We start from the raw sequence: 24,051 nt of genomic DNA, 5'->3' as shown, positions 1-24,051 counted from the left end.
TCTCTTATGCAGACTGAGCCAGGGCTCTTCCTTTCATTATTATTTTTTCCTTTTTAATTTTAATTTTTGTTTTGCCATTTTCAAAAGAAGTAAAACCACATTCCACACAGCTCTTAAAGGCACAGCACACTTTCTTGCTACTGTGGAACAGCCATGGCCTCTAGCCTGGGCCAGCACCTTTAAATCAGAGCAAATTGGGCTCCAAAAGCCTTGAGCTCTCCTTAACTTTTGCCCTGCCTCTAACCAAGCACAGCTGCTCTCCTTCACCCAACTGCTCACCCCAGGGTGGGGAATTCACAAGCAAAGACCACCCTGAACAACAGCTTTTCATTCCCTGCTCCTTGGAGTCAGAGCGTGAATTTTCTAAGTAGAAACAAAGTGCTGGAGGGAGCACGAGGGAAGGGCAGGGGAAGAATGGGGGAGTGTGAACCAAACAATGCTTTGATTCTGTCCCCACCAAGGAGCTGGCATTGCCTCTTTTTCATGTTTCTCCAGTTGCCTGTAAAAGCTCCTTGGGGAGGAAAAAAGCAAATAGTTGCTTCTTTTTGTGTCATGTCTTCTTAATTTCTAAGAGCAGGACCAAAGTGAGGCATAGCAGTGATGCCTTTGAATTCCAGCTCCTCTGCAGCCCTGTGCTGTGGGGGCAAGGCAGCGGATGCCCACAGATGCCAGGATGGCACACCCTTGCCTGAACCAGCCAGGAGGCAGATCCATGGCAGTGCCAATGCTGACCCCTCAGCCGGTGCTGGTGTTTGCTGCTGGCTTCCCCCACTGCTATGACTTGCAGGGCAGTGCTGGAGTTCCTGCCTGCACCCCCTCAGTGCTTCAGTGCCTGACTCTGCACGGCACCCTAAGGGAGAGCTCTCCACACTGGCACAAAAACAGACCACTGAACTCAGTAAAACAACATTCCCCAGCCCCAACTGTGAAACTGTGCAATTCATAACCGAGAAAAAGGAGAAAGACCAGAAGGGTAAATACCAGGACTGCGTGCTGCTGTCTAAGGCAGCACCAGCCTCTCCTGGGCTACAACAGGATCTTCTAAGAAACTATGGCCAACTAATTGTAGAGAGACTCAGGGGAGAGGAAATGAAATGAAAAATTGAGTCTGAGTTATAAAAATAAGTAATTTTTATCCTACTTGCAGGAGACTTATATTAATTAAACATTATTACAGTGAATGAGATGGGGAGGGTTATTAAGTCTGGGGCTGGCTGTAAGTGTTCTCTCCTGTTGCCTGAGGCTCCACTGAGCTCCAGATATTAATCTTCTGAAGCACTCAAATGCTGAAGAGATAAACACTTGAAATATGAAAATATTTTTCTCCATAGCAGACACTGTATCCCTATGTCACGCCAAAGAATTTTTCAGATGTCCATATGGGCTGCACTTACAGCATTACCGTGTCTCTTAGAAAAAAAGCTAAGCACCTCAGGAGCTGAAGAGAGAAATGATGTGTGCATTTGTGTGGGGGTGATTTGTGTGTGGAGATGTAGCAGATTCTCCTCTTCCCATATGTTTCTGGAATACATATTTTCCTCTTTAGCACTGCCTACCAGGTGTTGGCTGCACGGCTTTCCAACTGGCGGGCGGCACTGCCAATCTGGCCAGCGACTCTGCCAGGTGGCTAACAGGTTCGCCTGAATGTTTGCATTCTGAGACTCAACCTTACCCAGGGGAGGGCGAGGAGGGGCCCACATCCTGCACAGTTCCCTGGGACTCACGGGGACGGGACTCACAGACACTGGAATCACCAGGCATCAGGGCAGAGCCCAGGACAGGTAAGATCAGCCAGCTCGCCTGCAGGAGCCTTGACTTTCACTAGCAATGACTGAGAGGGAAGCGGTGCTACGGTGACACAGCCTACTGTTATAAAGAAATTGGCAAATGATCTTCGTGCCAACCATGCCACAAAGTCAATGAGGGATAAGGAAAGCACACTAGTTCCAAGATGTGAAGCTGAAGAACTTGATCTATCAACCGCATTGCCAGAGGCAGGCTTCCTTGCAACCCATGCCAGCACATCTCAGTGAGGTCCTCCATAAATTAGGCTCTGTCACAGTCATGCAAATCTTCTGCTTCCAAAGCACAAAGAGAAAAAGAGCAAAAGTCAAACAGCAAGAAGCTGGCATTTCCAGCATTCTTAGGGCTTAGCTCATCCTTCACTTGGAGGAGACTGAAATCCAGTCTCTGCAGCCCAGAGTGCAGAGTAGCTGAAGACTATAGGCAATCTGAGTAACATATGGGAGAGGAAGAAATGCACTCTGGGGAAAAAACACTGGATCCTACGGAGGACATTTGGATCGGGATGTGGAACAAAGCCTGGGCTAGCCTTCACAGTCCCATGGGATTCAAAGCCCAGTGTCTGATTCAAGTCTATCTCAAGAGGACAGTTAGTATAATCCAGTGCCAGTGGTCACAGTCCTATAAATAAGTCATGAGCCATACAGTAAAGCATCTGAAAGTTTCCATAAAAGAAGTTCAGCTCTGCATGGCCCTTGCAACTCATGATAGCTGTGCAATAATCATTCATACTGTTCACATGGAGAAAGCCCCATCAGCTCTCTCTTCCCTGCTTTGGTTGGTATTAATCATCTTACCAGGCACAGTGTCAGGGCTTGGTTCAGAGTTGCCAATCCAGGTGCCTGAAGGCTGAAAAGACCATGTATAGCCAGTTGCCAAGTCGTGTGACCAACCACAAAGGTCTTCAGGAAGATCAAAGTTGCAGTTGAAGTTCGCAGGGAGTTGGAAATCTTACAAAAAGAAATAGAAGCAAAATAAAGTCAGATTAAAAAATGACCTACCCATGAAGGGTTGCTATAAAAAACAACCCAAAACTAAAATAGCTGGCAAGCCATCAAAACTAAAGAAAGCATGAAATCTCACTCACACTGGTGCTTTTAACCTGTCTCACATTTCCTCAGCTCCAAGGATCAGCCTTAAGTTCTGCATCATCAAAATGTTCACACCACGTGCTGTGGCTAATCCACCAAACTAAGCAAATATAAAAGCAAGAACCAAATGCTTCCAGACTCTAATCAGCACCTTCTCTTCCTCCCCTAGAGTGGGCAATATTAAATGCCTTTTTAAATGTCAGGGAAGAGTCCTTCCTGAGTGCCCCATGCTCAGAAGTTCCTGCCTGGCTCCAAAAGGAGAATTTCAAGTGCTCCAGAAACCCAGCTCCTGAGTGACAGACCTAGCACCAGACGGGAGCTGTCTGTCATCTTGGAGAGCTGTCACTCACTGCTTCCTACCTTCTCATGGAAATGTTACCAGGGAAAATGTGGGGCCACCATGAGCTCAAGCTTTTGGATTCTGAGTGAAAGAAACCAGCCTCTATTTCTAGCTCTGCTGTGGACTCACCACATGGTCGCTGGGCGAGTCCTTTAACTTTCCATCTTGAAACAGGAGCAGAGTTAATTCCCCTGTGACAACAGCTTTGAAAGCTCTGGAGAGCTTTTCTGCAGGCTGTGGGCAGGCGGGCACATGCCAGGGGCTGCATGTGGCAGAGAGGCAGCTGCTGGCTCCTCTGGCTGAGGGAATCAGTCACATGGCATGGAGGCTGCAGAAATGGGCTGAATCCATACCAAGCACTCAGCGGACACGCATGTCTGAGCCTAATTATAGGCCAGGATTTTCCTGAGCAAAGAGGAAGTTTTAAATCACAGTGCCCACAAAGTGAGCGATAGCCAGAAGGAGGTGAGTGACTCAAGTGATAGGCATCAGCAGAACTTCACTGCAAGGGGCAGCAGGCTTTTTTTACATGCTCCCACTCCAAAATAAAACAATGCAGATCATGGATCCTTTTATTCCAATCTAATCTCATACCCTGGAGAGCAGCATTGTTTCTGTTTGGCTGTCATAAATCTGATTGTCCAGAGAAACACACTCATTGTTTTATGGAGTATGAGAATGAAAATTGTTGCTAAATCTGAGGGAAGCTGACAGGGAGGCTGGTTCCACGCTCCACAGCATACTCTGCTTGCTCTCTTGCCCTGGATTGCACCCAGGAATTGTGTTCTTGCAGAGACTGTTACTGGCCTAAATTTCCTCTCAGCACTTTCCCAAGTGCTTCAATGGTTGCAGGGTTACACAGGCTTACCACTAAGGCAAAGCAATGAGAATCAGGCCCTTTGAGCTACTTCTGCAACTTACGTTTCTAGAACTAAAGTACAGCAGAATCCCCATGGGAGGTGTGAAAAAGCCAATTAATGTTGGTTTATAAATTTATTTAAAACCCATTAATTTTTTTTAAATCTGGGACTGAAAGCTGAAGTGACAGAAGTCCTAGGAGATATCTTAGAGGACAGTTTTTCCTTGTGAGATTCTTGTTGAAGTCCTTGTATACATGCAACAGTGCTGAGGCCCAGGCTCTGCTGTTGCACCCAGGGGAATGCACATCCTGAACATTGCACTGCACAACTAACCTTGCACAGCTCTGTCAAGCCCTCTCCTCTTCAGCTGGACATTTCACAACATTTAGATGCTCACATCCCCCTTGCAAGAAGCAGAAGAATATGATGTCTGCCTTTACAGAGAGGGATTTGAGGCAGAGAAGATTAGCCCTGCCCCAGCACTGGCCCTTAACAAGCACAGCATGGAGTCTAAGCTAACATTCAGCTTCTTCCATCCTCAGAAGTAGAAGTCAAGTGCTACAGTTACCAAACCATTTCACCTACATCTGACAGCCATCTAAGACTGGGTAGGTGAAATTCTGGATGGAGTTAGTGTTCCCCTCTCTCTACTGCCCACACAAGGAGCCCAGACTGTCTTCCTAAATCTTAAGCTGCTATTAGGGAAGATGATCCTTAAGCAGATAAGAGTTTGGAACATCAGTCTTCGATATATGTTGTGATTTATTTCCACAGTTGTGACTTCTGCAAGAGGAGCCCTACATACCAGGCAGTCTGAATCACCTTCTGAGTTTATGATTTCCAGCCAAGCGGGGATCTGGAATGGAGATGGTTCCAAACAGGGAACTAAATGAGTTTCTTCAGGTCATGTAAGGAAGCTGGGAGACCAGCTCTTCATTTCTTGTAGCCCAGGGACCGAATTAGTTGCTATCTCTTGCTCTTCCATCCTTCCTTGATAGAACTTATCAGATTTTGGCAGATTTGTTTATGGGTTGGTTTCGTTTTGTTTTTTTTTTTAATCCTGGCCTATCACTAATAATATTACTCTAAGCTTTCCAGGAATCAGCCCCATGTATTGGCGCTAATGGGAAGATAAGAGCATTTTCCTAGCTCTTAACCCATCAGTTACTGAGATAAAGATGTGCTGCTCTGATACATACCCTCCTCTTCTCCACAGCTGTCACCACAGTCAGTTGCTTCTGCATCAGTTGGGTAGGGAGTGGTGGTCTCTTCACTCTTCAAAGTGGGCACCAGTGTCTCTGCAGTGGGCCTGACATCTGAAAAAAACAGAGTAGAGAAGCTGTTTGCAACAGACAGAACAAGAAGCCCAGGTAGTAGAAACAAGGCAAAAATCTATTTCTTCATGTTCTTATAATGGCAGGAAGAGATAGAACAAGTGTGCCATGAGATTTCCACATGCTACAAATGTCAGCATGGTTTGAACTTCAAGTGAACTGTCTTTCCATATGGGAGTTCTATGGATTTGGAGTTCCCACTGAACAAGCCTCTTCTCTAGACATACACAGTACTTTTTCTCGTAATTTTTTTAATCAACAATCTACACTACATGGGTAGTTGGAAATCTACTTAGCTGTCATTACTGGATAAGTGAGATCACAGGCAGAACATCTTTTTCTTTTATAAAGGCGCATGACACGCTGAAAAAACACACACGACATTCCCACCAATTGTGCCAATTTATAAAACAAGTCACTCAAACCCACAAATGATGTAACCACAAACGGACCCAGAGGATCCCCTAGTGAGCTCTGGCTCACTGCAGAAAGCATCTGGTTTCACACTCCAGGCTCCTGACTACACTTTCAAAGGGTCTCTGTCCAATTTCCCTTTCTCTAACGTGGCCCATGTGTAACAACCTCCAAGCAGGTGTCAGGGGAAATTTAAGCAAGAAAGGGAAGGATATTAAGATCAACTGTAAATGACATTAGGTTCCAGCAAACTCTCCTTTTATGGGTGCATTAAGTGGAGTACAGCAGACTTGATTCTTTCCACTTTTAGAAAGAGGCAGCTCTGCTCAGTTACATGTGATTGTGTTTCTTTGTCGGCACCCTTCAGGATATCATTTAATAAAGCCAGAAGCAGGAGGAAATGGCTAAATACATTGAATATTTTCCATAGGCTCCTTTATGCCCTTTTATTTTCCTGTTATTAAACATGTTGTACATAAACTCTCTGGGTGTTTTTTACTTTTTTTTTCCCCCCAGTGGCTGTCTTTTGTTCAGGATAAAATACCTAATAGCCTCAAAGTCTTTTAATTTGTAAGTTCAAATTTGTTACAACCCCATAAAACTCCAAATGCAACCAAGAAGCAAATTGCAAGCAGCCAGGCACAGAAAAATGTCATAAAAAAAGAAAGAAAAAAAAAAAAGCAGCAGGTGAAAGCAACATATCGAAAGCTGGAACTTATTTAGAGAGGGTACATTTTTTTTAGGTTGTTGTTCCTGTATATCAAGATTTATAGCTGAAATGTGACAGTGTGGAAGGACCTTGAAAGCAAGTCCCATATGGGACACAGATGCTGAGCGGATGTAAATCAACAGTGTTGCATTGCCCTGGACTAGCCGCAGAAATAGATCTTGAAAAATCAGTTACCATGGTAGAGCCGCAACACGATGGTTACAAGAGATAATGAAAATAACAGGCAGGACAGCGTCATGTGTGAAATGGAAAGTGAAAAAGAGAGGGCTTGCTTGCTCGCTTTCTCACTCCTCCCTGGCCCTGCAAGTGTCTGTTCAACTGGTGGTAACTGCTAATCAAAATGCAAAGTCACCGAGCAATTGAAACCAGATGTTTGGAACTTCAAAGGATAGAAACCCAGCTGCTAGTGAACATTCATCATTCTCCACTCTTCAGAGGAAAAATTTTGGCAGGTCTTTGAAAGAAGCCAATTGCTGACTGCCTGCTTCCCAATTTCTGAGTTAGTAGCCAGCTAGTTTGTGAGCCCAGTTGCGGCTGTTACCCGTTTAACTCAGTAATTAAGATACTTGCTGCTGATAAGAGATAGAAACACCTGGGCAGGATGAACATGGGCTTAGACCTTCTCTTGAAAACATTTTTAATCATCTTGTTTTAATCCATTTCTGAATCTTGTTCCCAAGCAAGTGCAGTTTCCTGGGTTTTTGCAGCCACTTTTGTAACATGCCTGGGTCCTCCCAGCAAAGGAGGGCCCTTTCTGGGGATTGTCAAGGCCTGCTGCATGCAGCCAGCCCGGATTACACATGCAGATAATGCCATGGGCTATCTCTGCTGCCCAGGTGGCATCAGGGATATAAATGCTTTTTATAATGTGGTGAATCCACAAGATTACAAGCCCTGCTCTGATTACAAAGCTGAATGCCTGTAGATTAATAAAGCTAGGGATATTTATGACCTGGCAGGTGAGTTTCAAACATTACAATGTGCAAATTATTACCCCTGCTGGGAAATGACCATAAAGCATCTTGCCTGGAAAAAACATGTGCTGTTGCTACTGATACTGAAAATGAGCATGGACACACATGTAAAAGAAAATTTGGGCCAAAAATAGCACAAGGCATTAAAGACAACAAACCCCTCATTCTCTAAGCTGGAGGAGTGCAGGGGAAGGGCTGGCATGCACATGGCTGGAGGTCCTGTGCGACTGCCTCCCTTTATGGCACTGATTCAGTGCTGTGATGCACCATCCTGCAACAGTCTGCAGGGATCTGGCAGCTGGAGACTCCTGGGAGCTGCAGGAAGCAGCAATGTGGGAGCTGCCTGACCACTTCTGCACAAAGCCCTCAGCTCCTGCTTCTTGCACCTGCTTCTCCCACAGCATCCTAAGATGTTGTAAAATTTAAATTAAGATCTAATCCAATTTAAAGTTTAGATAATTTACAGTGGAATGCCAGTCCAGGGAGATATTTACCATTGACTTTAAAAGTGAAAAATTATCGTTATTAATAGTGTGTACATGTGTTGTGTGATTTGCTGTTAAGTGTTTGCAATGCATCTTGCAGCATGTCACAGGAGGAAATGCTACTAAAGACTGCACAAGAGTGTAAAAAAAGCTCTGTGTCTTTCAAGCCTCCTAGAATGGGAATTCTTACAAGAAAATGCCTTCTACAGATGTGTTTATAAAATGGAAATCATACCTTTTCATCACTGACATCTGGACTCCAGATTCATATGTAAGCAGATTATTAAAAATAAAAAGATTAAAAAAGAGGATAACTAGCCGCTGGCACTGCAAAGTTAGCATCAGACCAAATGACCCTTCGGGTGTATTTTTTGCTTTTGGGGATGAAACTGTGGAGAAATCGATCACCACTGGATCTCAGAGCGTCAGAGGCACAACCTCTACTGATCCCAGTAAGTGTAAAGTCAGTTTTCATCTCTGTATTAAAAATGATGTCTGAAAGGCATACCACGTGTGAAAAACAGGTGGGTAAAAGTGAACAAGTTTCCTGGCTCTTAGAGATGTTTGTAGAGATGTCATAGAGTTAACTTCCCAACCTCATCTGCAGTGAGGTTTCCACATTGGGCTCAGTGGGAGAGGGACTGTTGTTTTTACAGCAAAGCCTTGTTGTGGCAGCTCAGGACATGAAGTATTGGCCACTGCAACTCTGCTTCTCCTCCTACTTTTTGCCTTATTATTTGGACTAAGAAGCCCAAATGTCCTCTAACATAAGAGGCTATGAAAGACTGCACAATGTCCAGGTAGAAGATCTGAAAGGAGTGTGAAGGGAGTTGAGGACAAATTCTGCATGCGGCTCTGTGTGAAAGCTTGGAGTCCAAACATTGCTGCTACATCCTGCACCAAGGCCAGTTATTTTCAAGGTGGAAATAAAAAGGTGGGGCCAAGCCACCCTACAGGTGCTGCCTTTATGGCTGCGGTCTCCCTGCCACAGCATGGCCGAGGTAGGACAGCAGGAAATAACCTGGAGTTTGCACCTTGCTGGTGTAGTGCTGGCCCCAGAGCAGCCAGTGGGCAGAGGTGTAGAGGCTCCTACCTGTCCAGTCACAGCCCAGCACCTCCAGGCGCATTCCTATTCCTGCTGGGGACCACCTCTCTGGGTGCACTCGGACGTACTGGGCAGGAACAGCGTCAAACCTCCGGACTTCAGGGATGTCGTAGTGGATGTTGCCTTCGAAAAGCTACAGAGACAAAGAGAGAGAGAGAGAGATGCAAGAGATGTGTGCATTGTGAGCATTTCACATGCTCTCAACCAGACTTGATATTTTGGGTCTGGCAGAATGTGGCCACAGTCTGAAGTAGTTTATCTGCCTGACCCCAAGCCATTGAGCGCAGCTGAGCAGAAATTGGGCTGTTCCTTCCCGGTTTCAAGAGGACCAGCCAGGCTATTTCTGAGAAACTTGCACAATCTCTCCTGGCCTCTGCTCAGAATCCAGGGGTTAGATTCTGATCCAAGACATGCAGGGGAAGCCTAGGGAATATCCACTTAATTCACATATAAATGAGAGCAGATATGTCTTTCAGTAAAAAAGAAGCTACTGCACATTCTAGGATGGTGTAAATGGTTGGTTTTCCTCACAGTCCAAGTACTGCTGTTTTTCAGCTTACATGAACAAACTAAAGTCTGTGGGGAATAAACAGAAGGCTATAGATGGCATCAGCCCTCATTTGAAGGATCAGGAAAAATGAAAACTTACCCAAATTTTAGACAGTGGAGTATGCATAAAAACGGAACAGGCAGTAGCAGAGAATTTATTTATTCCTAAAGCCCCCTGCCACTCCCATAGCACTAAGCAGAAAGATTATGGGGAACTCCAATGATAAAGAAAAAATATGGGGAATTTCAGGGTCACACCAGTGTGGCAAAGGGACTTCAGATATAGAAAATTTCCTAAAGAGAAGTTGTGATTCATCTTCCTCTTTCAGAGGTGCACACCACAACAGCCACACCTTTCCCCTTAAAATATGTAATTAGTTCATGTAAAACATAATTGTTTTACACAAAACATAGTAAAACACTCCATCTTTTGGACTCTGACCTGCAGGAGCTGGGAGAAGCAGCAGGTGATGTCCATGCCTGATCCACAATAGAAAATGAAAAGAAATTGCCATCCCTGGGGAAAGGTGGAACTTATGGCCACTAGTACAGATTTGGAGCAGCACCAAGAGACACAACCTGGGATTTCATGGTGACAATCCCAAGCTCCCAGGGTCTCTGTGGGAGTGGACAGCCAACTTCCCAAGACCCCACCAGGCAGACTGAAGCTAGTCAGAAAAACATCCTGTTTCGCAGTGGCTCCAGGCAGTGCCTACCTTGGCTTGCATTGTTTTGGGGTCCTGGATGAAGTCCCAGTCCTTGCCATTCATGCTGTAGGCCACCTTAAACTTCTTCACAAAGGAACGGGACTCAGCGGTGGTCACACTGTCCCCTCCACGAGCCCCCTGAATAATGACACCTTTGATGTTCTTCGGGATGCCAAGGTCCACCTGCAGCCACTCCTCCCCAGGCTGGGCTTGGGGCACACGGGGAAACCAGCCCGAGCGGCTGCTCACCAGGCGGGCCACGCTGGGAGACCAGTCATAGCCTCTGATGGAAGAGGCAGAGATCTGTGAGTCAGGAATGAGGCCAGAAAGCATTCCCAGCAAGTTGGAGCAGGGTGAATCTGCAGGGAAGGAAAGGCCATCAACAGTCAGGGTAACTGAAGGGAAGTGCTCATGGTTCTCCTCACAGCAGTAAGCTCTGGACACTAAACCAACACCAAAGGGCATTTTCCCCTCCCTCTGGGAGCTGGAGTCCTGTCCCTCCAAGCGCATCCCTTGCGATGGATGCCTCCATGCTAGTCACAGTGTCACCATTCCCACCGCAAGCAGCCATGAATTGGCAAGGGACAGCACCCTGGGACAGGCTGTTGGAGGGACAGAGGGAGCACTGAAGCCAGGGCACGGAGAGGACCCTCACCAGTGATGCGGCAGCCGTACAGCTCCAGCCTCAGGGCGATGCCGTTGTGCCAGGTCTGGGGACGGATGCGCACAAAGCGTGTGAGCACCGGGCTGTGGATCTTGTTGAGAACCACCTCCGTGGCATCCTCATTGGCCTGAAATGTCTGCAAGGGAAGGGAGGCACAAATGTACATTTGCACACACTGTTACATCCTCACCAGATAAGCAGTCAAAATAATCTCAGCAGGGAAAACCAAGGAAAGGATTTCTGGTCAGGGCCAGCCTCCAACCGGGGCAAGCACCAGAGGCCAGCAGGGACGTGTGAGCCACTGTCAGGACAGCATGGTGGACAGACTCACCTACCAGGCAGGGGGGGCCAGGAGCTTTCTGCCTGACTGCCTCTCACAGCGCTTCGAGGCACCTCAGACTATCAGGCCTCAGCTGCTTCAAGCTTGCCCCCAGACCTAGATCTGCTCCAGCACAAAAGACAAGATGCTCCCAAACAAGCTGACACGCTGATGCATCTTTACACTGAGCTCCACCCGGAAACATCACGGGCAAGCAGTGGTGTGGCAGGAAGGGTGCACCTCTGCCTGGGGTGACAAGCTGCTGCCTCAGCCAGCCCCTTGCCTTTGCCTCTCCCGTGCACGTGCAGCCTGCCACATGGAGACAGCTTTTCAGGAGTTTATGATCCACATGGTAGGAAAAGGCTGCTGCCTTACCAGATGGCCATAATCAATAACTACCAGATGGATGTTAGATCCACCTCTTCTGCCCATTTTTTTAACAGGCTGGACAAGGACTGGATACATGTGTTTCTATTTTAGGCTGCAAAGCCATAGTGGGAAAGAAAAGGGAGGGAAAGAGGAAATACCCAAGGGGAGGATAATTTTCAACCCTTTCTCTGCCCCAGCATAAAGCACTACAGATCACTGACCAAGGCTGCAGGCATTGCTTGCTTTCACTCCAAGCACTTTGGGACAGGGCTAGACTATCCTCCCATCTCAGCTAGAAACTCCATCCACTCTGAGATGCTGGCTGGGTTCTTCTGCAAGCTCCAACCATGTGTATGTGTACTAAGCACAAGAGTTCCCAGTAAGTTTATCTCAGGAAAGCAGGAGAGTGTAATCTCTGGCATCAGTCTCCTGTGGGAGGCAAGAGCCAAACAACTGAGGACAGAAGAAGGGGTGAGGCGGTATCCTGGCCCCTTGCCTTGAATCACAGCTAGGAAGCATTTTGTGAGCCTCCTGTGGCTCTAGCTTGCAGATGGCCCATGTTACTTCTCTTCTCCCAGGATCCAGCACGGCAGGGTGTGCAGAGGGTGTTTACAGGGCTGTTCACAGCACCCCAGCTAGCTCTGGGCTGCCCCTGCACATGGCCATCCACTCCTTCGGCAGTGGATGGAGCAGCCACTCCACAGAGGGAATCACTTGCAAATCTGGCTGGTAATTGGGATGAGGGGTTGATGTGAACTTGAGCAGAAATGCTAATCTAGAGAATATATATCATGCTGCTACCGTTTAGCAACACAGCATGGTTTATGTGTTTTTAATATCCTATTTTATCCTGTCTGACCTCACTTCCCATCTTTTTCCTTGCTCAGCAGACACCAAATACCCTTTTTTTCCAGCAGGAGGGCTATAGGAAGAGTGGTTACTGTGAAACACTCTCCAGGCATATGTGTGTGTGTGTGTGCATATGTGTGTGTGTCTTGTAGACCTGTGAGCACAGACACACAGACACACACACACACAATTTAAAAGGATATATTTCCACACTACAGCAGAGCCTTCAGCTTTATGCCAAGGCAGACGCTGACACACAACACCTTAGCTCTGAACCTAACACCGGAGGACAGGAAATGTTTATCTGAGCCAGTGCAACTATTTTAGCATAAGGAGCAGCATATCAGGTCAGACCAAAGGTCTCTCTGTCCCAGAGGATGGCTCCTAATGGTGGCTCCAGCAGATGTCCAAGGGCAGCAAGTCCAGTCTTCTCCTGGCAAACTCTATTTGCTTCCCACAGTCAGCAGTGTGAAGACTCCATGAGCCAAAGGTTGCATATGGACCAGCATGTTTAACAGTCACTGACGAGGTTTGCTGCTCTTTTTGATTTAACATGTTTCAAGTTTTGTTCTTTTTTAGCTCACTTCACACATACAAGCATCAGGGGCCAGAATCCAAATTTACACCAGCATAATTTGTTGCTGACTTCTGCATAGTCAAACTTGACAGAAAGCAGAAGCAGGACTGAGCCCAAAACTTTATCACTACTATAGGCATCGCTGAAAACATCTCTTAGACAACCTTGGTCTCAACTACTTGCTTCCAAGAAGAGCAATTTCAATTCTGCTTTAGATTAAGAAATCAGCAACTTACTCAGGCTAGATCACATTCAACAAGCTATGAACTCTGAATCTGGGCCATGACACTCCAGACTGCCAGCTTGTGAGGGCAGAATTGGCACCTGACTTCCAGCTCTGCTATCAGCTGCACTGGTGGGATCTGTTCCATCGACCCTCGCTTCTGAACAGCCCCAACTGATCACAGCAAGCCATCGCTCTGCACCTTGTTCAGCATAACACAAAGGGGCCACTTTCAGAGGGCATGTGCTTGCTGCTGCCAGACACCTGAGGTACTCCCACATGCCTGCTCTTTCAGCCTCCTTCCCAAGGGAAATTGCATTGTGAGCCTGCAGGTCCTGATGCTGCTGACCAGGGTCTGACCCTGACCGTCTGGTTTCCCTGTACTGAAAATCCTGACCCCAAAGCCCCAGTACACTGTGGAGAGAGGCCCATTGACTTCAACAGGCTCTACATCCTGCCTCAAATTAGCACTCACAGCATAGGAAGAACTAGCAAGAAAATGTGTGAAATTGGGAGTGCCAAGAAAGCAAAGATTTCTTCCCTCTCTACCAAAATAGAACATTGCTATTCCTCCCGTCCTATCTGCTTCCCATCCCACTCAGCACATATTTTGAGCCAAGTCTTCGAATGGTGTAAATCAACATATCACCATCGAAGTATAAGAAGTCACAGTAATTTACACCAGCAGAAAAAAAAAATACCTGGCTGTGATCTAGGGAGATAGATAGATAAATAGATATACACTCAGCAGAGAGCACACATGCCTATGCCCGTGAACACACACTGAAGGGTGATGGAGCCAGAAGACGAATGGGAAAACCATTAACAAATTAAAAGCACCTTCCAAGAAACAGTCAAGGGAACTCTCTTTCGCTGCTGCACCAAAGAGCTGCCCATCTTCTCCTCATACACTGTATGTTTACTTCCTTTTTAGTCCAGACAGCAGGTCTGCATGTGAAATTAAATTGATAATCAATGAGAGCTGACCTGCTTAATTAATTTGCTGCAGAAAGCAAGTGGTAAGGGAGAGGCTGTAAAAGTAGGGGACATGATGTCTAGGCTAGAGGAGGACTGCAAAAGTTTTCCGTGTGCATACACATGCAAGCTCCACAGCAGCATTTACAAGTTGCATTTCTGACATGTTGGAACCATCATAGGGTGATGGAGGGGATTGCTGAAGCTACATTAGTTCCAGTGGATATGGGAATTGTGCCATTGGCAGCTTGGAGCGAAGGAGATGAAGGACAGGGAGATAAAAAGTGCCATGAAGTTGAAGAGGCAGCGAGACAGGGAGGGGGTAAGAGGTAACCTCTCTCCTGCTCTATTTATTATGCTGCTTGGCCACTATGCAATTTCTTGGAGTGCTGAAGAAAGTAGCTGAGAGAGGAAGAGGAGAAGGCCAAGGACAGCAGCAGCCCTGCCTTCATCTGTACGTATGTGTCTCTTTGGACCCACTAGATTTACTGCAGGATTATGTTACTCCTGTGGAGACAGAGCTCTGGAACAGAGCATGCTAACAGGATTAGGGCTTCAGGATTTAGACAGAAAAGCATGAAGGAGAAAAGTAGGGGAGATTATTTTCCTTGTCAGATAGGGAAGGCATAAAATGGGGCATGTTTGATGGTGGGAGGATTCTGGCTCTAGTGGAGGATGGATAGTTCTGGATTTATTAAATCCAGGAACAAGGAGTTAAAAGAAAAATGATACTTGGCAACACTTAACAAAGCACTGTGTCTGGGCAAGGCACAGTGTGCTGGGCTGGGCTTGCCAGCTCCGTGTCTTTGAGAGGCTCCACTCAGATTTGGGAGTCATCAGGGACACGAGGAGTGGTACTATGTTAGGCTGCAAAGGAGATATCGGCCCAGAAATACAAAGCTGCAGCCTTGCTAGGAAATCCAGGGCTGTAATTCTCCCCAGGTACTGCACCAAGGGTGAATGCACAAGTCTGCCTTTGGCATAGCCTGATGTCTTTGTCCTGCCTGTGAAAGCAGCAGAAGCAGGCTGGGACCTGGATGTTTCTGGGCAAATCCCCTGCACTGTGATGTCTCTGCGCAGAAACACTTGTGGCCCTCTGGCTCATTGTGCCAGCTTTTCCTGAGTTTTCCAGATAAAAAAGCCACAGGACTGAAAGCTTTTCTCTCCTTCCTCAGGTGAGTAAATACAGGAGATATAAGAACTGAAAAGACTGAGGAACACTCCTAAGGGAAGGCACAAGGATCTCCAAAGAGTCATCCTCAATATTCACTGCCAGCACCAAAAACCTCTGATGTTCCCAGCTCCAGTGTACAGCTGAGATGCTGCTCCTTGCAGCAATTCAATCTTTGTGCAGCTACCACTTGAAATGCCACACAGGAAAGTTAACTAATAACGAGCACAAAACCATCAAAATGAGTAAGAAATGAAAAATACACATCAGCTGGATCTTTCTGCCATTTCTCATCCATTGACTTCTGAAAACAAATGTTTCAGTTGCATTTTGCACACAGCAATGGAGGCAGTGAGAGCAGCACTCATCATAGCCCAAACCCACTCCAAATCCTGAAATCCATCCCATCCCCAGTCCCTTGCTACACTAGATGATTCCTGTGAGCTCATCTCCACAGTTACAAAGATGGAGTGGCTCACCACACGACACGGGAGCTGGAACCAAGATGTTACAAAGAAGGAAGTGTATCAAAATGGATGAGAATTTGGTTTTCTGATAAAATCCCCATAGTTGAGCCTGTCCAAAGAAAATGGACAAAAATAAAAGGTCAAATCCTTCCAGGTGAAGAAAATGACCAAAAACAAAAGGTCAAATCCTGCCAGGTGCTCTTTTCCTTCCTTGGGTTCAAGAAGAGTTGTTGTTTTCTAAAGACATTTGCAAACCATTAGATAAGATCTCGGCAGGAACACCAGGGCTGATGGCTGGAAGATAACCTCAAACCTCAGAGGCCATCAGCCTCTGGGGGAGGCCATCAGGCCCCAGGTCACAGGAGGTGGACGAAACAGGGAGGGCAAGAACCAGACCAGATTTTCTGTAGCAGGGTTGCTTTGGTCCTGTCCCCTGGTAGGGGCATGTTGGTGAGGATGGCACGTGGTGGTGGCCATTCTCCTCCCAGTCTCCCCTCTCAGGGGCACACAGGAAGACAGCACAGCACCTCTGGCCAGGTTGCTGGGTTAGCCTCCCACCCTGGCCCCATGCCTGAGGGAAAGACAGAACACCAGCCCCTGGACAGGGGATGCCTGGGCCAGGCTTTGTGGGGAGTGGGCTGCCAGAAGGAGGAAAACCTGGCAGGGATGGGGTGGGAAGGGGAGGGAGTGAGTGTGGAACTCTACTCCGGCCTGCTGCCCTGCCACTGCCTCCCCATCCTAGAAACACAGCAGTGCTCAGCACGGAAACAGCCCAGCCAGCCCTGTCTGCTGTGAGCCCATACTAATCACATTTTCCGCTGCTCCATCCTGCCTTTCCCGTTTCCCTTGCTGCTGAGTGCCAGCAGCTGGGGACTCAAAGGTGAGCCATCACATTTGCAGGGAAACACCCTGGCCCCACTGTCATCTGACACACCGGAGGGAAGGGAAGCAGGGGGCAAAAGAGAGGTGGTGAGAGCTTCCCATCCTCTGCAGGGAGCATCATCCCCTCCCCAGCCCTCCTGCACTCGCTGGTTTTCTCTTGCATTAGCTCCCCGATGAAGATGTGAACGTTAGCTGACCCAACTATACGTGGCAGAGTGCTGCTTTTGGCCCACAGAGCTGGCAGAAATTCTGAGCAGTGTTTGGTACACCCCATGTGCCTATGTGTGCATGTGCATATACACGAGTGCATGTGCAGATTTACGTATGTGCATATACGTGTATATATATGTGTGTGTGTGTATCTGTCTGCATGTATCTAGAGAGTCCCTGTCTGTCCACACCTTCCCCTCCCTCCCTGCTCCTCATGGCACCAAATCAAGCTGCGGCAGACTTGACGAATCTCTTTGGCATGGTTCGCTCCAGCGCTGCAGCCCGGGCTCCGCACTGATGCAGGGAGGGAGCTGCACCTTGGGCACAGACATCTGGGAGCTTGCACAGCACAGGAACAGCAGGATTAGTGTGGGCACGGAATGTGAGGCCAGCACCCTCCCAGCAGAAGGTCTGTGAGCAAGTGGCCCCACTGTAGCTCAGCAGCTGGCAGCCAGTTGTTTGGCGGGGCAGGAAAGCAGGCACCCGGATGCAAGGGGTAGGCGAGACACCAAAAAGCAATTACTTATGCTCCAGCCTTGGGAGGTGTCTGCTACATTAAGGCTAGAATGTGGGAATGAATAGATACTGTAATAGAGGAGTAAAAAAGAAGGGGTTTGATTTTTTCCACTTTTTTAATGAAAAGAGAAAACAGAGTAGAAAAAAGTTGACAGATATCAAGGGCCAAGTCCTGAAATGGTGACAATTCAGATGGTTGTAGGATTGTTTTGGATTGACACCAGCCAGGTTTTAGGGTCTTGCTGGAGCAATGTAAATTGGCTTAGCAGCACTGTAACCAGTCATGCTGTCCTGCTCCACCCTGGCTGAGAATGCATTGTCCAATGCCCAGGACTGCAAGGATGGGATATTTATTTTCCTCTGCAACTAAAGCCACCCTCCAGGCCAGATTTCTGCTCCAGATAAGACTTGAAAAGGTAAATTTATTGCCAGTGGTTATTTGGAACACCGAGCTGTGTATACAGCTCATCTCTCTGCCCAGCATGATGAGTCTATCCTCCCTGACTCAGCTTACAGAAAAGGTCCCAGTGAGACCCCAAACTCACCTGGGGTGAGGAGAGGTGGCCCCGGTTCACAGAAAGGTCTGATGTGACCAGTGGGTCCTGGGAGAGCACAGAGGCTCCACACCACTGCATGGGCACTGTGTCAGGGCTATACATGAGCTCTGCCATGAGCTACTGTCCTGGAGCCAGCACACCCCATTTCTGGGCGAGGCCAGCTGAGGACTCCCCTGTGTGGCGCTGGACTGCCCTGTGCCTCCATTTCCCTACTTCTAAAATAGGACTAACACTCCCTCACTGGCACATGAGGAACCTAAATACTCCAAATATTGCAGGTATGAGACCCTGATAGGTACCTCTGCACAGCGAGGGCTCATTCTGGGAAGCAGAGGGAACTTGAACCCAAGACACACTTGTGGGGAAGGGGAAATCACACAGCCCGGAAGGGAAGGAAATGTCTGGATGAATCCTGGACAAGGCAGGCTACTGCATTTCGTGCCAGCAGCACCGGTGCCAGCAAAGGGAAGGGACAGCTAATTTAATAGAAGTGCTGAGCAATCAAAAATGACTGGGACATGTGTGTGGGGGGAGGTGTGTGGGACCCCAGCCAGAGTTCACACAGACACACTAGGGCATATTAGCAGGGAGCACCTGAACACAGCAGCAGTGCTTGGAGGGTGCCACAGGAGAGCAGGGAAGCACTTTCTTGAGGCACCCTTTTAACCAGGGAACAACCACATGACCAAAGCAATACAGAAAAACCAGCCTGGCACCATGGCTACCTTAACCCTCCTCTCCATACACTTCCCATGCAGACCACTCCAAGTTTATCTTTCCTGGCCACACACCAGCATCCATATGGTGTGAAACAGATGAACACCCATATTTACCCTCCTTCCTCCTTGCTCCCACCTCTGTGGGTGTCCCAGAAACACAGCAAGAGCATGCACAGCTCCCAGGGCTCAATGCACCCATTCTGACCATGCCTGCTCAGCACAGATCTCACAGCTCTGGCAGTCTGAATTGTTTCTCATTATTTATTGCTCATTTTGTTCTCTGGGATGGTGCAATTGCCTCTTAGGATTTGTGCCCTTTCATTTCCAGGCCTCAGTAACTCCTGAACTACAGTTTCATGTGGTTTTGTGATTGTTAACCCAGCATGCAGACGGGTCTACGACCACAAAAGCTCAATGAATCTTATATGGCAAAACACAGGCTGTGAAAACATTTTCTCCTTCATTTGCAGTCAAAGAACATACTCTCGCCACCACGAAAGATGAAGCAGCAGCCAGGTTTTCCAAGGAACAGTGTTTTCTCATTGCTGTGCAGAGGAGAAATGACTATTTCTGCTCAGAGCATCATCAGTCTTTTAGCCATCATCAGAAAAAGGGTCCTTCACAGACTAAACCCTCTGGGCCTGCAAAATCTCTCCGTTCTCTTCCCTCTTGTTGGCTGCAAGACTCAGCAAGGTGCAGGCAGAAGAGACAAAAAGGACATTACCTTGTGGTTTTTGCCGTGTCGGTACATCATCCAGTCCTCCCCGTTGGTGCTGACCTCCAGCTTGTAGGTACGGACATAGTAGCCCTTCTGGGTTTCTCTTGAGATGGCACCCTGTGTGGCAATGGCTGTGAGCACAGTCAGGAAGTGGAGGTCCACCTTGCCAGGGGAAAAAGGGACAAGAAAGAGAGTGGTGACCACCTGAGAGTCCAGAGCGGCTAATTTAGTTAGTGTGTCTCTCTCTCTCTGAAAAATTAAGAGGTGCAAATTCAGCCTGTCTCACTCTCTGTGGGTGCACAGTTCAACATCCACAACTTCCCAGGGCTGACTTCAGCAGGATAGAACCCTGGGACAAGAGTAGCTAAGGATCTTGATATCTATTTATATGGGACCATCATAAAGCCTTCTTCCTGCCTCAGACGAAGCAATAGGATCTGCACAGAAGCACACATCCATTAAAGCAGGACAGAGACTGACTTTTTCCATGTAAAATAAAAGCATAATATCCAATTAGCAAGTGCTGCAGCTCTTGGTTTTGCCTTGCTGGTTTTTTTTTTCTGTTTGTTTTACAACATGGGTTGAGAAAGGTCAGCAGAGCTGGCTTAGTAGCCCTGCCATGAATGAAGAATGAGACGTCTGCTAGAGGCAATGACATTCACCACCTCCTGCTCGTAGTGCCCTTTAGCAAGCAGTGTCTCCCGGCGATGTGACACAGCCAGAAGCTGTGTGTGGACACACTGTGGCTCTAACCAGCTCCCAGGGAAAGCCTTTGCTCTGTCAGCCCCCGCCTGACATCAGCCCGCTCACGCTCCCTGCATCACTGATGAGATAAATATTATTCTAGCTGTTTTTCTGTGCACCCCCCGGAGACTTTGGTCCTCAGGCCAGTGGCAGAGTCAGTGGCCCTTGTAAGTGGCAGAGGTCTCTCAGTCTCTGTCAGTCTGATGGGAAGTCCATCAAGGTTTGGGCAGAAAGGAGGGGCTGGGAGAGAGACGGCGGATGGAGTCAATCCTTGTGCGGGCAAGCTAATGGCAGAGCCAGCCTGCCGCATTTCACCCAGGCACTGCAGCTCCCCTGCTGCTTGCTCCCCAGGAGCCACAGAGGCAATAAAAAATTCAACAACCATTATGGTCAAGGGTCAGTTTAAGAGCGTGACACTCCATTTGGTGGGGGAAGAGGAGAGGGGGCTGGAAAGGTACCTGGAGGTACTCTTTGTTGCTGTCTACATTGGGGGTCCAGCCGTTGTCATCACTGTTGAGCCGGCTCTGCTGAGGGGTCCATCGCCCATCTGAGTAGGTGGAGGAGGCACTGATCTGCATGTTGGAGATCCTGCCAGACTCCATCCCCAGAGGCACGTTGCACTGAAAGTCTAGAGCAGACACACACATACACAGATTGGTTTACACTCTCAGTACTTCACCTCCAAGTGAAAGGCAGTCCTGAACTAATCTCTCCAGCTAACCCTGAGCAAAGCTGCCTGTCTGGAAAGGAAGAACAGATCAGCACCATCTTGCAGGTTGTGTGTGTTCACAGATGGCACTGAAAAATTATAGATAGGGCAGCTTTGTGTTTGCATGGCCCTCTGAACACTAATACAGTCTGGATCTTTCTAACTTTTTCTGCTTTGCTCAGTTTTGACACAATTCTGTCCCTTCCCTCCCTTTGTCTCCACTAAGATGTACCAAGTACCCTTGCCACAAAGCTCCCATTTTGAAGGCTGAAGGTGAAGTCTAAGCACTGACAAGGCAAGGAATACAGACAGACACATTAGGAGGGTGCTTACTGTTGCCAGCAGGAACATCAAGGATTGGAATGGGCAGCTCTAAAGGTTTTGTGAACATGTGAGAGCAGGGATGCACATGTGTATGTGTCTGTGTCTATCTGCATGCACTGTATGTGGTAGCAGGTCCATAGGGATTAACCAGACAAGATTATGAAAGACACTGATATGCTTTTCTTTGGATCTCCTCACTTCTAAGGCTTTAGAAGTCACAATTAGCTCAATTTTATGGCACATCTCATCTATTTTATAGCAGCTGTCCTGTAAAGACAATAGCAAAGAAAACAGTGATAGAAAATCCTGCACGGGTCCAAGCGTGCTGCTGCTGTAAACAACGGGGCTCCACCAAACTGCCTGTGTTACTTAATGTGGTCAAGTCAACCTTGGATGGAAATGATGGACCAAGTTAGGATATCAGTGCTATTATTAAAGTTTCAATTTACACCACCAGAAATGAAAACAGGCCTGGCACTTTAACAAAGGCTCTGGTGCTTGATTTATCAAGCTTTGTGTTCAACATCTTATTTGCAAATCCAAATCAGAAAGGGATTAAAGAACAGATCAACTGAGTGTGGCAATATGTAATGGTGAAGAGCTCATGCTTGTCTGTAACTCTCACAGCCTCAGCAGAACAATCCTTACTCAGTCACAGAGTAAGAGATTGTAACCCTGCTGCCCTGGTGCTGCACAACCCCTACTCTACCCTGCTCTCTGTCACAGGCTTTCCATGGCAGGTCAGGGACTGCCTCCCTTTCTCTGGGACTCAGGGTTGTCCTGAAGGCTTCTTCTGTTGTATCAGAGGTTCACTGTGAACAGAGGTCAAGAACAGTAGCTCTGAGGCAAAAATACCATGGGAAAACAAATGGAACCTTTCCTTGCTTGCAAGTGTTATAAAAAAATCAAAATGCTCTTCATTCTCAAAACACACAACTTACTTCCTCACTCCATATCAATTTACCTCCCTTATTAAGGGTTATAAAACAAAATTTGGCTTGAAATTCTTAGAGCTTTAAGCAATCTTTAATTAGACAGCCAAGAAATTCCAATTTGTGGTTTGGGACTGTGAATTTCTGGAAAACTAGAGAGAGAGAGAGAGAGCGAGCGAGTGCATATTTTTCCCCATGCTTTAATGAATCTGCTGCACATGCTGGGCTGAAGTCTTCCCCTAAATCCTTTGGGCTCAGTACATACGTGAAGGATTCTAACCCAAAAGGTATTGAGAAGACTTCACAAGCAAGTGAAAAGTCAAGAAAAGGTCAGAAAGTTAAATTCTTACTTGAAATCTTACTTCTATCAAAATAGAGAAGAGACCTAAGTGAAACTGCTGTCTGCACTGCTGGTGGAGAACCAGTCCCTGGACACACTTCTGCCTGCTTTACTCTCACATGTGCCAAATGAAAGATGGGAAACACAGGGGACACAACTAAGTCATACACACACATTTCCAACTTACTGTCAGGGACTTCCTGGTGGATCAAGTAGTACTGAGCAGAGAAACCATCCTTAGCCACTGCCAGGTCTGTGTGGAAGGTGAGAGAGAGGACGCCGGTGGTCGAGCGGATGTCCGATGGCATATTAATGCCACAGTACCTGCCTATCAAGGGGCCAACTGCAAAAGAAAGAGCAGCAAAGGTAATGCCTGCTTTTCCACTGGCCTTCTGGGTCACCAGCTCATTGCTGATCAGGATAAAAAAGATAGGCTTCAGGGATGGGTTGTTTTTTATATCCATTGGCCTGGTGCCATGCAGTGCAGAAATATTCACTGCAGCAGGCATTGCTCTGCAATTGCTGGGAAATGCTCCAAAATGCTCTGTTTCTCGGGTTTGCTATAAGGCAGAGAGGTCCTCCCATCACTGCATGAACCCACGGCCCTTCCCCAAGGGAGAGCTGCTGGAGTTTGGAGTGTCCCATGGGGCTTTTCAGATCAGTGGTTACAACAGAGCAGTAGCTTGTGGTTTAATGAATGCAGCCTTCTGCAAGCACACTGTCCCCAAGCTGGCCATGGTGTGCCCTAATGGCAGGTTGCAGGCTGCAGCCACCTTTGAGGTTAGGCACCCTTGGTGTTCAGACAGAGACTGCACAGTTTTGGAGCTTTGTGAGACAGCAGGAAGGGCCAAGGAAAGCAGAGCAGCACCCCGTGGCTTACCCTGAGGGATGCCATCCCAGATGTCTAGCCAGTCATACTTGCAGTCTCCTTCCCCTGACTGCAGTGGGTCATGCTCGAGGTCAAAAAGCAGAAAGTGGAGGAGGATTTCTGTCTTTGGCTTGGCTATGATGGTGAAGATGCAGTCCAGGTTGTGTGGATACTTGTCAGGAAAACCTGGAGACTCAATAGTGCCGTTGGAGGCAGTGAAGTTTCTGGAGCAGTCCTCGGAGCCTGTAGCAGCAGGAAAAACCCAGAGCCTTAGCAACAATGAAGCTTAATGCCAGCAACTTGGCACTGTGAAAATCCCATTCTGAGTTTAGTAGGGCTGTGTATTCATTTCTGGAAATGTCCTGCAGCTCAAGAGCTGTGGGAGTTACCGCAAGAAGTGAGAAGGTGATTTTCAAAGCTTTCCACAGGTGGAGAGACAAGGTCCGTGAGGTACTATAGTGGACAACATGGTTCAAAATTCCTTAGACAGCTTTGCAGACATAATCTGTACACCACTGCTGATCCT

At 47.5% G+C, this 24,051-nt stretch overlaps 1 protein-coding gene across 4 annotated transcripts in view; it reads right to left on the bottom strand.

Moving 5' to 3' along the window:
* The window catches only part of NRP2 (neuropilin 2), an 88,974-nt gene that overhangs the window by 32,271 nt on the left and 32,652 nt on the right, over positions 1-24,051 (bottom strand). For all 4 annotated transcript variants that reach the window (XM_059853263.1, XM_059853265.1, XM_059853264.1 and 1 more), the window contains exons 4-12: positions 23,538-23,768; positions 22,845-23,000; positions 20,811-20,980; positions 19,615-19,770; positions 11,048-11,192; positions 10,402-10,751; positions 9,125-9,269; positions 5,294-5,410; positions 2,601-2,753 (exon numbers count right to left, since the gene is read on the bottom strand). In XM_059853263.1, coding sequence (XP_059709246.1) covers positions 2,601-2,753; positions 5,294-5,410; positions 9,125-9,269; positions 10,402-10,751; positions 11,048-11,192; positions 19,615-19,770; positions 20,811-20,980; positions 22,845-23,000; positions 23,538-23,768 — 1,623 coding nt within the window. The remainder of the gene's footprint in view (positions 1-2,600; positions 2,754-5,293; positions 5,411-9,124; positions 9,270-10,401; positions 10,752-11,047; positions 11,193-19,614; positions 19,771-20,810; positions 20,981-22,844; positions 23,001-23,537; positions 23,769-24,051) is intronic.

Source organism: Haemorhous mexicanus, chromosome 8, assembly GCF_027477595.1.
Source record: "Haemorhous mexicanus isolate bHaeMex1 chromosome 8, bHaeMex1.pri, whole genome shotgun sequence".
Classification (NCBI taxonomy): Eukaryota; Metazoa; Chordata; class Aves; order Passeriformes; family Fringillidae; genus Haemorhous; species Haemorhous mexicanus.
The sequence above is the reverse complement of the archived record's forward strand: the minus strand, read 5'-3'. Positions and strand labels throughout refer to the sequence as shown.